At 38.8% G+C, this 13,933-nt stretch overlaps 1 protein-coding gene across 4 annotated transcripts in view; it reads right to left on the bottom strand.

Annotated features, from left to right (window-relative positions):
* Positions 1–2,112: 2,112 nt before the first annotated feature.
* Positions 2,113–13,933, bottom strand: part of LOC104989214 (chromosome unknown open reading frame, human C6orf211) — a 19,352-nt gene continuing 7,531 nt past the window's right edge. Inside the window, exons 4-7 of one of the 4 annotated variants that reach the window (XR_825350.1) lie at positions 10,382–10,547; positions 9,586–9,625; positions 2,619–2,735; positions 2,113–2,345 (exon numbers count right to left, since the gene is read on the bottom strand). Coding sequence is in view for 3 of the 4 variants with exons in the window: in XM_010840832.1 (XP_010839134.1) it covers positions 8,858–9,625; positions 10,382–10,547 (934 nt within the window). In the remaining variant the exon portion in view is untranslated. The other 3 variants (XM_010840833.1, XM_010840834.1, XM_010840832.1) reach the window with 3 other exon arrangements.

Genomic DNA, 13,933 nt, shown 5'->3' with positions numbered 1-13,933 from the left:
GATTGATTTTTCTAACACATGCCTTTTCCCACTTCCCTCTTCAGAAACTCTCAATGGCTCCATATTGCCTATAGCAGTAGTTTCCAAGCCTCTTTCTCCTTTTTGCCAATGAATCTGTTCAATTGGAAACTTTTTCAGGAGTCCTGTGTGTAGAACAGACCAATTTGGGGATTTCCCTGGTTCACCTAGCTGACAAAGGGTGGGGTTCTAGAACCCTACTAAAGTGCCTCCCAGGACCTCCCTGGTGGGCAAGTGACTAAGACTTCACGTTCCCAATGCAGGGAGCCTGGGTTCGATCCCTGGTCAGAGTCACGTTCCCAATGCAGGGAGCCTGGGTTCGATCCCTGGTCAGAGTCCTAAATCTCACATGCCACAAAGATCCAAAATTCTGCGTGTGCCAACTAAGATCCAGCACAGCCAAATAAATAAATAATAAATATTGTAAAATAAGCAAAATAAAATCACAAGTCAATGCATTTATAGCATATAAAAAAGAGTGCCTCCCCATCGCGCCTTTCTTACACCTAAGCCCAAGTCCCAGAGTACCTCCCCAGAACCCCAAGCGCTCTCAGAAGCACAGGTTGAGAACTATGGTCAATAGAACAAAGTCTAACTTTTGGGGAGACACTTCTGATCTCTGAGAAACCTCACTATTGTCCTAAAGAATTTATGGGACCATACAAAGAACAGGAGACTTTAGAGCTTTTGGGTTCAAGCCCCAATCCAGACACTTACTAGCTGTGCTGAACCTTGTTGAACCTCTTTCACCCTTCGATCAAGTTAAGGTAATAATAACCTATCTCATAACACTCTTATGTTGATGTGGCATAGTATGTGAATTCTTTGGTAAAGTAAAAAGTGCTTTGTAAAATGTATGAGTAAATGTACTGTAATGAGCAAAATGTGGAGCATTATTATTATGAGAGGCAGTGTACGTGGTGGCAAAAAGTATGGATTTGGGCCTATCTACCTTGTTCAAATGCAGGTCCTGTTACTTGCTACCACTGGCAAATTTCTTATTCTCTCAGAATCTTTTATCTGTGTGTAAAATTAAACATTTATAGCATCACTTCCAGACATGAAAATCTCCAGAGGAAGACAAGGGCTACTTCCTTCCTTAAGCCCCCTTTTAAGCACAATCATTGGAAAAGGGAGTGGTACCAATACAGCAAAGGTTCAAATAAGAAGATGACTGTGCCAGGAAAAAGGAAGGGAAAATGACTTTTGTACTTTCAACAGTCTCAGCTTCAGTTTCTACTTCTGGAATCCTGTTGCTAAGTCAGACTTCTCAATGTAGAAAAATATTCCTTCATTCCATAAAGAATTTCTGTCTATAGTGCCAGCAGTCTACATAAGGGAATTTTTCAATCAATTCTTTTAACTGAAAATAAATTGCATCCTTCAGTTCTTGCTCATCAACATATTTAATTATATTCTCATGATTTGTCTTAAATTTCCAAAATGGTTAAGCTTGCAAAAGCACTTTGTCATATTCAGTAGGTAATTGACCTGCCTGATATGGAGGTGGGAGTTAACCATCTTACAGACAGGGATCAAAGGGAAGTTATACAGAATTTAATGGGTTTTACAGAAATTAATAGAAAAAGAGTTTTCCATGAAGAAAAAAATGACATATATATTAACAAGTAGGAAGAAGGACTCTTGAAAGTATTTTGCACAGCAAGGAGATCAAACCAGTCAATCCTAAAGGAAATCAACTCTGAATACGTATTGGAAGGACTGATGCTGAAGCTGAAACTTCCAATAATTTGGCCACCTGATGTCAAGAGCCCACTCCTTGGAAAAGACCCTGATGCTGGGAAAGATTGAAGGCAGAAGGAGAAGGGGCCAACAGAGAATGAGATGGTTGGATGGCATCATCAACTCAATGGACATGAGTTTGTGCAAACTCTGGGAAATAGGGAAGGACAGGGAAGTCTGTCATCCTGCAGTCCACGGGATCACAAAGAGTCAGATATGACTAAACAACAAAGAAAGAAAGAAGTAGAATTTTCCACAAAGGTAAAATGCCAGTGTTTGTGCAAGAGTAAATAGGATTATCCTGCTTTGGTGTATGGCAGAAAAAACAATTAGATCAGAAAATCATGGAGCTAAAAGCAAGTTTATTGCTTATATTTGAGAACATTAAGTAACAGAATAATTGAGTGCCAGCTAAAAACTACATAATTAATTAGTAACAGAACTGGGACTGAAATTCAGATTTCTTGTCCAAGTTACCTTCTCTGAACAAGAACCCAACTCAATAAGGAAAGGTATCTGATGTGTCTCCTCTCAGATCATCATTATTAGGGTTTCAGCAGTTCAAATAACACTTCATTTGGGACCTGATGAGAAAGGAAATAGAAATAAAGAATCAAGGCATAATCTTACAGGTTGATATAAAACTATGGTTCGCTTAATTTTAAACAACTTGTCCATAATGCTATCAATGATGAGGCAAGAGTTGGAATAGTTTATCCGAACAGATTTGGGATTTCACCAAGACAGCAAAACAGTTTTTATATCATCCCTTTGGTTGAAAGAATAAGCCAGTTCATTCTCGATAAATCACTTCCATCTGGTCACAAGAATAATTTCCCTTCAAAAGAACTACCCACTGGTTTTCAGCTGGTTGGTGGCCTGAAACATGAGAGGCATCCTTTTCATCACTGGATTTGCTGATGTTCAGCTCTTTGCACCAAGAGAAGGCTTCCTTTCTCAATGTGGTGTTCAGCCTACTGTAAAATTCCATGAATTCATAAGCATCGAAATGATACAAAATATAATGATACAGGAAAACAATCCCCATTCCCACCCACCCTCGTTTTAGATGATTATTTAAAAACATTATCTTTCACTGGATTTTTTCCTTTTCCTCCCGAGACTTCAACATATTAATAACTCACAACGTGGCTGATCATCCACAGTCTCCTGGCTCAAATTGTCACTGATGGTATATATTTACTCATTTTTAAAAAGAATTTAATTACATGGTTACAAATTACGGGAAAGGCATAGTAACCTGAAATAAAAGCCATACTTGACTTGTGGAGCCCAATAGATCGGAGCTTAAATTTTGTCTCTGCCATTGACTAGTTGAGCAGCCTTGTGCCCAGTTACTTGAAATCACTGAGACCTGGTGGTCCTATATAAATAATGGAATAAAAATCTTTGCCTCTGGGATTTTTATGAAGATATCATGCCACATTATGAGTAAAGCACTTAATCCTGTGCCTGGAACATAGTGCTCCATAAACGGTATCTTTTTTTGATTATGGGCTTCCCTGATGGCTTAGAGAAGGCAATGGCACCCCACTCCAGTACTCTTGCCTGGAAAATCCCATGGATGGAGGAGTCTGGTAAGCTACAGTCCATGGGGTCACAAAGGGTCAAACAAGACTGAGCAACTTCACTTTCATCTATAACATGCTTGCTATTCGCTGATTGTCAGTAATTATTATAAAATTGGGAATATATGTCAAAGAAATTTTGTTGAATTCTGCTTCTTGCTTCATATTTTAAACAGCTCTTTCTGATTTCTGATTTTTAAGACCTGTAAAACATTTTAAGATGAGTTCTAAATAGGAAAACATTTCAAATACTTTTTCATTTTTTTTAATTAAAAAAAAACAAACCAACACACACACACACACAAAAGCCTTGTAGTGATAGATTAAGGATGAGTCATTCCATGTGCAAATGTGAAATCTTTTCTTTCTCATTAAGGACCCCTGGAAGAAATCAAGCTGGACAATAGAAGAATTATATTAAGTGAAGTCTGAAATGGGAAGAAAAAACACAGTATGATGTATCTCCTCTTCACTTCAAACACAAAATCATGAAAATAAACCCAGTCATGTCTTTCACCAACTTTATGAAAAAGAAAGAAAACTGAAGGAAAAGTTAAAAAAAAACAAAAACGAGAGCATGTATTGTTAACTTTTTTGGGTCATGAACTTCTCCAAATAAAACATCTAAATTTTCGATGTAATAATAAGGCAATAATTCAAGATAGTGGGAGCAACCACAATGTAATATGGAAGGACTTGTGATTTTTGCAGGTGACAGGAACACAGATACTGCAAATATTGCTGAAATTTATGGCCAATAATCAATACTGAAGGAAATACGACTTTTCAATTAGAGATTAATAAAAAGAAAGATGAAAATTTTTTTTCACCCAAACTTATAGGTCACCTGAATTCTATCCCTGAAACCCTTGAATCCCAGTTGCAGAATTTCTGGATTGGGGATATACCAAGCCCAATGTTTATCTTCTTAAATGTAAGATAGAATTGAAATATTAGCTCCTTTAAATTTTCTGAATTATGGTGAAAATTAACTTGCTGTTACAGTTAAGAAAACCAGTACAGTTTTGCTTTTTCAAGCAAAGTTTAAGTGAAATGAAAAGCAATTATTTTTATTCTCTTACAAGGTTTTTTCTAGTGTGACTTTTCTATGTTGTTGCTGCTGCTGCTGCTGCTAAGTCGCTTCAGTCGTGTCCGACTCTGTGAGACCCCATAGATGGCAGCCCACCAGGCTCCCCTGTCCCTGGGATTCTCCAGGCAAAAACAATGAAACACTATTTCTTTTCTCCACTTTTTCAGAATTTTATTTTCAAATTCACCTATGTTGATATACTTCTATGATTAACTACGGTAACATATGGTTACAAACATTACATGTAACAGAAAATTTTAGCCAAGAAAAGAATGAGGATACAGTTTTGTTGTCATTGACCTTACTGTGTTTTACCAAATCCTTGTTCCAGGATAATGATTTTAAAGTTGAAACCACAAGAATGTGTGTAGTCAACAATGAAAATTATACTCTGCCAGTTTTTCTTGCTGAAATCTCTGTACTAAATAGTACAGAAGAAAAATCCAGCCACTTTCCAGTGCTAATGGATCTCCCCCTTGTGCCTAAACTTTGTATTGAACTCAAGCAGGACTGAAAGTCATCAGCATATAGTGTGAATTTTTTTTTTTAAAGAAAGGCAAAAAGTGACTTTGCTTCTCATATAAAGCAATTACTCAATGTTGAGAGTTTGGGCCTAAAAGCCAAATACAAGCCTAATAGAAGCAATTATTTCAAAGGACTAGAATAATTGGGTGGCTTCAAGCAATTCTCAGTAACTGAAGACTTGCAAATCTTCGTACTGGTTGTCTGAAGATGTTCCTATCAGCTTCCTTAATGATAGCAAAGATTTTGGACAATCTATATAGCAAAATAAAATACAATCTAGCTATATCATGAAATGTTTACAGTCATTAAAAATCACATTTTGAAGAATTAACAAATGGGAAACTGGGCACAATATAATATTGAAGGTATAAAGCAGTATTCAAAGATGCATCAGATCAGATCAGATCAGTTGCTCAGTTGTGTCCGACTCTGCGACCCCATGAATCGTAGCACGCCAGGCCTCCCTGTCCTTGTGCAAAACTCCCAATTATATGACATAGATTTCTTTATTCATTTAACAAGTACTAATTGATTTCATCGAATAGACTTTCAAGTAGACCCATTTCATCCTTCAGATTTCAATTTAAATAGCATCACATCAGGGAGATAAGAAAATTACTTCAAAGGCTAGAATTTGTCACCCCCCAGCCACTCACTGAACAGCTACCCCGTGCTCAGTATTCTGTGTGAGGGGAAACACGGCGGACACAGTCAGTGGCTGCCCGTCAAAAATGTACAACTAATGGAAATCAACATTTTAGAAGTGTCTTCCATAAGAACAGATTTTCCTTTCTATATTTTAAAAGGTCTGAGAGTGGGGAAAATGTGACCCAGCAAAGAAAAGCAGGAAGGTAGGAGAACAAGGTCAACGGTGGTCTCTGATGAGATGGCTCAGAGTACTCAAGGCTCCTTGTAATTTAAAGATGAAGGGAAGAGGTCAGGGTTCATGGAATATTCAGACAGCCTCTAGGGGGTGCCAGACTGTTGATAGCTTTCAGCATGACTCCCCAGGGAATCTGGCTTTGCGATTGAATGTAGTTCAAGTTGACCAGAAATAACTTCTCCTTTTCCAGTAAAATTGTGAGAATGTGACTTAGGTCATGGATTTAATAGGAGACCAAGGATTGTAAATCAAATATTTATGAGTCCCAGATCACTATTGATCAATATGAGTCCCAGGTCATCCTATCCAAAAGTCTTCCATTCCTCTACCAGGAAAAAATTATGACAAACGAGGGCTTCCCTGGTGGCTCAGAGAAAAAGAATCTGCCTGCAGTGCAGGAGACTGAGGTTCACACTCTGGGTCAGGAAGATGCCCTAAAGAAGGACATGGGAACCCACTTCAGCATTCTTGCCTAGAGAATACCACGGACAGAGGAGCCTGGTGGGCTATAGGCCATGGGGCCACAAAGAATCGGACATAACTGAGTGACTGAACACAATATCAATTATTTAAAAACGGAAGAAAAAAAATTTTTAAACAGTACAAACTTGCTTTTTCTTAGAAATGTAAAAAATATGTCTAGGCATGGAGAAACACCAAAATCTTAACAGGAGTACTGGTGGTGGTGGAATAATGTCATCATTTTTCTCATTTTCCCCCCACCTTACTCACTTTCTATAATGTCAAGGTATCATATCAAGTATCAAGGCATCATACTGTGAGTGTCAGACACTGCATGGGCACTTTACCAAGGTAATAAAGCACACATGTGTAGAAGTAGTCAGTCTCCTAGACGCCCCACACCCCAACTCAGTCCAGCAAAAATAGTCAAGAGTAGAGGGGAGAAAGTTTTGTGGAGTTAGAGGCTTGAGAACAAGACTCAGTGAGGGCCTGGGCAGAGAGAGCTATTAGGAAAATGAGCAGGAGAAGGAATTTTAATAAATCTAACTCTGAATTGTATTTTCCATTCACCCTAGGATTTTCTTAAAACCTAAGTAGAGTTTGAACTACATTGGTGTTGCCTTTTGCAGTGGGAATTTCTTTTCTAGAAATAAAACTTTGAGGTTGAATAACATGGATTCTGGCCATTAAAGAGTTCAAAAGGATTACTGCATTTGTATCAAACACCAAAATGCCACCTCAAATCCGGGAGGTGGGTCATCCCAAGAAATCTTGTTCATTTGCTGTTTAATCGAAAAGTAACATAAATCCATGGAGTATGTGTGTGCGTGAGTGCTCCTCTGTACCTATGCCAAACACAAAGATGCTCAGTTGTGTCTGACTCTGCGACCCCATGGACTAGGACCTGCCAGGCTTCTCTGTCCATGGAGTTTTCCAGGTAAGAATACTGGAATGGGTTGCCATTTCCTGCTCCAGGGGAATCTTCCCAGCCCAGGGATCAAACCTGTTTCCTGTCTCCTTCATTGGCAGATGGACTCTACCACTGGCCCATGTGTGGTATAACCACCATTTTCTACCTATTTACCTACCCTTCTTACACATTTTTATTATAATATACCTACAAGATACTGGATCTATGTCTTGTAATATACCTGTAAGATACTGGATCTATATCTTGCTGAAAAAGTGTTGCATGAAATTTACAGACTGCTTTATCCAGGAGTTACTTCATCCTTAACCAAGTATGTTACTGTTAAGCAGTGGAAGCAATTGAAGATGCTATTTCGGGAATGTTTTCCAAGACCACTGAGCTCTTCAGTGGAAAATTCACCCTCAGTTGACCTCAGAGCCTCAGCCTCCTCCTACATGCTCCTCTGTACCTATGCCAAACACACAGAGGCCAAACTTGCTGGGGCAGAAACAGGTGGGGGACCGGGAGAAGACTCTAGGCAGAGCCCTGTCTTTTAGGCCGGATGAAGATGGTCTGAAAGTAGATTGTGGTCATGGTGGCATAACTGTGAAAATACTAAATCTTAACAGGAACACTGGGGGTGGTGTACTGGGAGTACACTTTATAGAGTTCACCTTTAATCTTCCCTTCTTGCCCTTCCTCCACTGAAAGATAAAACCGATGAGATTTTTGATACACTTTACAATTCATTTTATTATTCTGGTGCAAGAAAACATGTCCAGATTTATTTTCAATTTCAGGTGCAAAACAAACTGACCTGAAATTTATAGTGATCGCCAATAAATGTGCAAGATTATAAAAAGTGAATTAAATCATTGGTAGTACAAAGTCTACACAGAAGAATCTTTCCTATCTAATGGATTTTTTTTTAAGACTGCACAGCAATTCTGTTCATTTAAAACACATATGTGTTAAAATAATGTATTTCAGCTGATTATGGATAGCACAAACAGAATGTAAAGATATTACCTTTCCTCAAGTACTAATTGTTTTATTCTGTTCAATTTTGAGTTTCCAACCACCCTTTCCACAGATCAAAATACAAACGCGTGCAAATGATAGATATGGAAATGAAAGAAAATCCAGTAACAAAATTAAAAATTATAATAACTTATGAGGTAAATTTTACTTTCACGTGTTCAGATATCAGTTAAGAAATGCCTCTCTTTACAAAGCATACTTAAGATGTATATTATATTATCACTGAGCCCTTAGAGCCCCAAATCAAGTAAAATTTCATGCCTCCTAGAATATTAAATACCATGCAGCACAGTATTTTTTAAAATGTTAACTTATAAAGCAGAATTGACTTCTATTTCTGCCTAATTAAGTTCATTAAAACCATCTGAAATGATACCTTTGACTTGAAATAAGTTACTGAAATTCCAACATCAGTGTTAACTTATCTGTAACCAGTGCACCTAGCCCCAAAACAATGTAGTGGGGCTAAGCGTTCAAACGAGAAAGCATCAGAGAGTGTACAAATCACCACCGAGAAGCCAAGCTTCCCAGAGGTTTGTTGGGGCTGCCGAGTGTCGGTCAGATCTTTCTACACAACTGAAAGTTCCTACACCAAGTCAGAGTGGACCATCAAACTGAAATACTCCGTATTTCCCAGCGGTCAGCCAGTTGGGCTCAGAAGCTGTGAGCTGTTCACCTTGCCCAGGCTGCAGACCAACCTGAACCTCAGCCTTTAATGTTCTGATGCTGCACAGAGGTGCAGGGTGGAAGCCACTCAACGCCTCATGAAACGGAACAGTAAACTCCCATCTTCTGTCACCCGTCAGCTTCCTATAATTCAAGTCACCCTTGAAGAAAATTAAATGAGCCTTTTGTAGTGCAGCATGTAAATCAGGAGCGACCTGAGACATTGCACTGAATTCATGAGGCAGAGTCCAAAATATATGATCGAGGTAAACCCATCTGCCCGTTTTAATATGGTCTTCCCAGTCAACCCCACATTGGGACACCCACTTATTATTAGAATGCTTTAGTTGTTTGATTATCCAATTAAAATCGTGTAGAGTAGTATCAGAAACAAACCATGGAATCGTTTTCCCATAAAAATGGATCTTAGTTGCCAGTTTAGAGGACAACAAGAAGTCAGCTAATACTAAGTCTGTAATAAGTTCAAACCCAGAATTATCCAGAACAATATCCACTCGAGTAACAGATTCTTTTTCTCTTGTTTTCTTGCAATTGCTTAGCAATGACCAAAGACGATCCATGTCGTTCACTAAAATGAAAGGTTTTAGGTCTTCCAATGAATTCATTATATTGGTCTTCTGAGAAATATGTTCCCCACCTGATAGAGACAGATCACACTTATTTCCCCACAGTGAAATCTGAAAAAGAAAAAGCACAATACATGTACCCTTCTTTTGAATAACCAATTAAAAAAAACTCTTATTACGTAGGACATAATGGGAGGATGCTAAAAATGTTCATAAAATTCATTTCTACAAAACTCAATATAAAATGTCCATCCAATCTACATTTTCTCTAATAATGCTGCATAAAAAAGCTGTGGCCTCTACTTTCAAAGCATATCCAGAATCTGGTGACCTGTACTACCAGCTTGGTCCAGACCTGAGTCGTTTCAGTAACAGAACTACCTATTTCTACCCTTGTGCCTTCAGTCTATTCGCAGAAGTAATTCTTGACCTAAGTCATGTTATGTTACTCCTCTGATCAAAACCTTCTAACAGCTTCTCATTTCAGCATGAGTAAAAACCAAAGTCCTTGTCTTTGCTTCAATGCACCCTGGCTTCTATGGGGGGTCCCTGCAGCCCCTCTCCTCTCTGCTCCTCATTTCCTGAAGCCTCTTCCCCCACAGTGTCTCCCTGCTGTTAAATGTATACCAGTTTACTTTTCAACAATTTAAATAAACAAACAGACTCAGGAGAGTTACATTTTTCTTAGGTCAATATTATTTGATCTCTCATTAAACAACATGAATATGTAGCCACGGAACATACATCACCACTGGTCAAAGTCAACTTGAGAGTAAAAGTTGCTAAGAAATTAGAAATCTACACATAAATGATCAAAATTTGTCATTAGAATAATTAGAATATTATAATAATATAAATTATATTTACCTGAAGAACTTTAAAAAATTCATTTTTCAGTTGATTTTCATCTAGGTCTTCAATAGTTTTCCTCAACTCTTGCAGATGAGTACATAAGGCAATGATAGATTCCTGAGATTCAAAGAAATTTTGGTCTTTCAATTCTTTAAATATATCAAAGTCATCGATTGGTGGACTAAAATAGGAAAAAAATAATAAGTGAAACATTTCTATAACTCTGTACCTTTTTTTAAACATTTGAGTAATTGCAGTTTTTTAAAGGAAAGAGAATAGTAGCAACCCATCCAAAAAATTAGTGGTGATTTTTATTAGGTATAACACAGACAAGTTACACAAAAATAATCAATTTACACTAACTAAATAAAATTAAATAAGTTATGCAAAAATAAATACCCAAACTCATTTTAATTAGTTGTCAAATATACCGGAAGTATTAAATAATTATAGGGACTGTATCCATAATTATTTATCCAGTGGGTTTTTAGGAAAAGGGGGAAAGAGAAACAGAATTTCATGACAGTTTAACAAACATTTGTTCGGGTGCTCAGTGTGGCTCAGGCTCCAAATAACATATGGATATAAACAGAATAGTTGAATATTATAATATAGTAATTGTAAAGGAGTCAAACACAGAATATTACAGGAACCCAATGACTACTTGCTATAAAGCAGACAGCACTAATGTAAATCTTATTGTAATGATGACTTTTGATCATTTATGTGTAATTTCTAATTTTTTAGCAACTTTTACTCCCAAGTTGACTTTGACCAACGGTGATGTATGTTCCATGTCTACATATTCATGTTGTCTAATGAGAGATCAAATAATATTGACATAAGAAAAACGTAACTCAGAAGGTATACATACTAGCATAACAGACTTTACAGAATCTGATCTTCAAAATTAGCTACTTTTTCCAGGGGTCTCCTACCTTAGGATAAAAAGGCAATATGGCAGATGCAACGGGATTCATTAAAATCAAAATCAAAAACATGCCAGAATTTACACACCCCAGTGATGGCTGCCTCCCTCCAGTCAGTGAGGCAGCCTGGAAAGCTACACCTTAGCCCAAGAGCGCTGCCACTGCTCAAAGCACTTTCGGAATGCCTCTTTGGGGATTTTCCTCAGAACCTGTTATTAAATGTCCTGTCAGCGTCGAGTACTGCTCAAAGCACTTTCGGAATGCCTCTTTGGGGATTTTCCTCAGAACCTGTTATTAAGTGTCCTGTCAGCGTCCAGTATTTTCATGCTTTGGAGTTAACTTGTTTTTGGAAATAGCCAAAAGTCACTCACAGCAATTTCAGTAGAATGAAGCGTGTAGATCAAATGGAATAAAACATTTTTGGTCAAAAATGAGGAGTGACTAAATAATAATGAGACTAATCTCGTTTTGAGGTTTGTTAACTGGCTCTGAAAGAAGTTTCAAAGAATTAAAAGACTTTTGTAGCAATGGCAGCATTGCTGAAATGAATCAGTCTCTCAAGGTGAGGTAAAGGGATCAATGTATTTGGATGCATGGGTTCCACTGTGGTGGTCAGCAAACTGCAGCTTGCAGGCCCTCTCTGGCCCACTACCTGTTCTGTATGATCTGCAAGCTCAGAATGGCTTTTTTGAAGAGTTGAAAAAAAATTGAAAAAGATTTTGTGATACACAAAATTCAAAGTTCAGGGTCCATAACTCTGCTGTTCCTTCGGAACACAACCACATTCACCTACATACTGCCTGTGGCTGCTCTGGCACCGCTAAAGCTGAGGCGTCTGAGAGCCTAGAATATTGACCGACTGGCCCTTTACAGGAAAACCTGCAGATCCTCGTTTGGCCTTGTGGCACTGATTGTGGGATTTCCGCTCCCCAGCCAGGAACTGAACCTGGGCCCCTGCATTGGAAGTGCAGAGGCTTAACCAGTGGACTGCTGGGGAAACCCCTTGAGACTTGCTCCTTACACTTTAAGAGAGCAAACTCCATAGCTATAAATGATTTCAGAGAACTTAAAATGTTTGCCACTTTAGAATCTACTAGAGCTGTATGCATTGGCAACCCACTCCAGTGTTCTTGCCCGGAGAATCCCAGGGACAAGGGAGCCTGGTGGGCTTCCGTCTATGGGGTCGCACAGAGTCGGACACGACTGAAGCGACTTAGCAGCAGCAGAGCTGTATATGTGTACACACTTGACCCAGGGGTTCACTCCTAAGTATACACCCAACAGAAATACACACAGATGTTCACCAAGAATATGTGTTTGAATGTTTGGGATCCAAAGGCAGCGTGTGGGGGCCTAAAGTTCTGCCTTTTGATCTGACCACTAGGGACACAGCATGTTCCGGTAAAGACTGCTGAATACTTAAGAAATATGTACTATTCAGCATGTACATCACACTTTAATAAAAGCTTAAAAATGTCTGCCATTTTCTCCGTATTTTCATTTTTCAGTATCTGAAGCATATTTAAATTTTACATATGGCTAAAACTTTGAATCTTAATTTAGATTTGCAGACTATTCAACCACTTAACTCTAAAAAACACAAACTATACATCTTGACAAAGAAAATTCAAAATATGTTTCAGTGTAAGGGGCAAAGTCACCAGAAACATATCTTAAAGCTAACATGTGCTTTCTGTGCACGTGTGCTAAGTTCCTTGAGTGGTGCCTGACTTTTTTTGATCCTATGGATTATAGCCCACTAGGCTCCTCTGTCCATGAATTCTCCAGGCAAGAATCCTGGAAGGGTTGCCATTTCCTCCTCCACGGGATCTTCCCGACCAGGGATCGAAGCTTCACCTCTTACATCTCCTTCATAGGCAGGTGGGTTCTTTACCACTAGTGCCACCTGGGAAGCCCCTATGTGTGCTTTGGGATCCTGTAAAAGCCAGAAAGATACCCTGGTGCCTCAGAGGTTAAAGCGTCTGCCTGGAATGCGGGAGACCCGGGTTTGATCCCTGGGTCGGTAAGATCCCCTGGAGAAGGAAATGGTAACCCACTCCAGTACTCCTGCCTGGAGAATCCCATGGAGGGAAGAGCCTGGTAGGCTACAGTCCATGGCGTTGCCAAGAGCTGGACACAACTGAGCGACTTTCCTTTCCTTTGGTTACTCTGGATGGGTCACTGACCCAGGATAGGAATTCTTCATATAAGAAACCTAACAAGTTGGACACTTAAAAACTACTTCAAGGGCAGGGATAAATTAGGAGTATTTGTATGCAGGTCAAGAAGCAACAGTTAGAACTGGACATGGAACAACAGACTGGTTCCAAATAGGAAAAGGAATACGTCAAGGCTGTATATTGTCACCCTGCTTATTTAACTTATATGCAGAGTATATCATGAGAAATGCTGGACTGGAAGAAACACAGGCTGGAATCAAGATTGCCGGGAGAAATATCAATCACCTCAGATATGCAGATGACACCACCCTTATGGCAGAAAGTGAAGAGGAACTCAAAAGCCTCTTGATGAAAGTGAAAGAGGAGAGTGAAAAAGTTGGCTTAAAGCTCAACATTCAGAAAACGAAGATCATGGCATCCAGTCCCATCACTTCATGGGAAATAGATGGGGAAACAGT

Source organism: Bison bison, unplaced genomic scaffold, assembly GCF_000754665.1.
Source record: "Bison bison bison isolate TAMUID 2011002044 unplaced genomic scaffold, Bison_UMD1.0 scf7180017864148, whole genome shotgun sequence".
In the NCBI taxonomy this organism is placed as follows: Eukaryota; Metazoa; Chordata; class Mammalia; order Artiodactyla; family Bovidae; genus Bison; species Bison bison.
The sequence above is the reverse complement of the archived record's forward strand: the minus strand, read 5'-3'. Positions and strand labels throughout refer to the sequence as shown.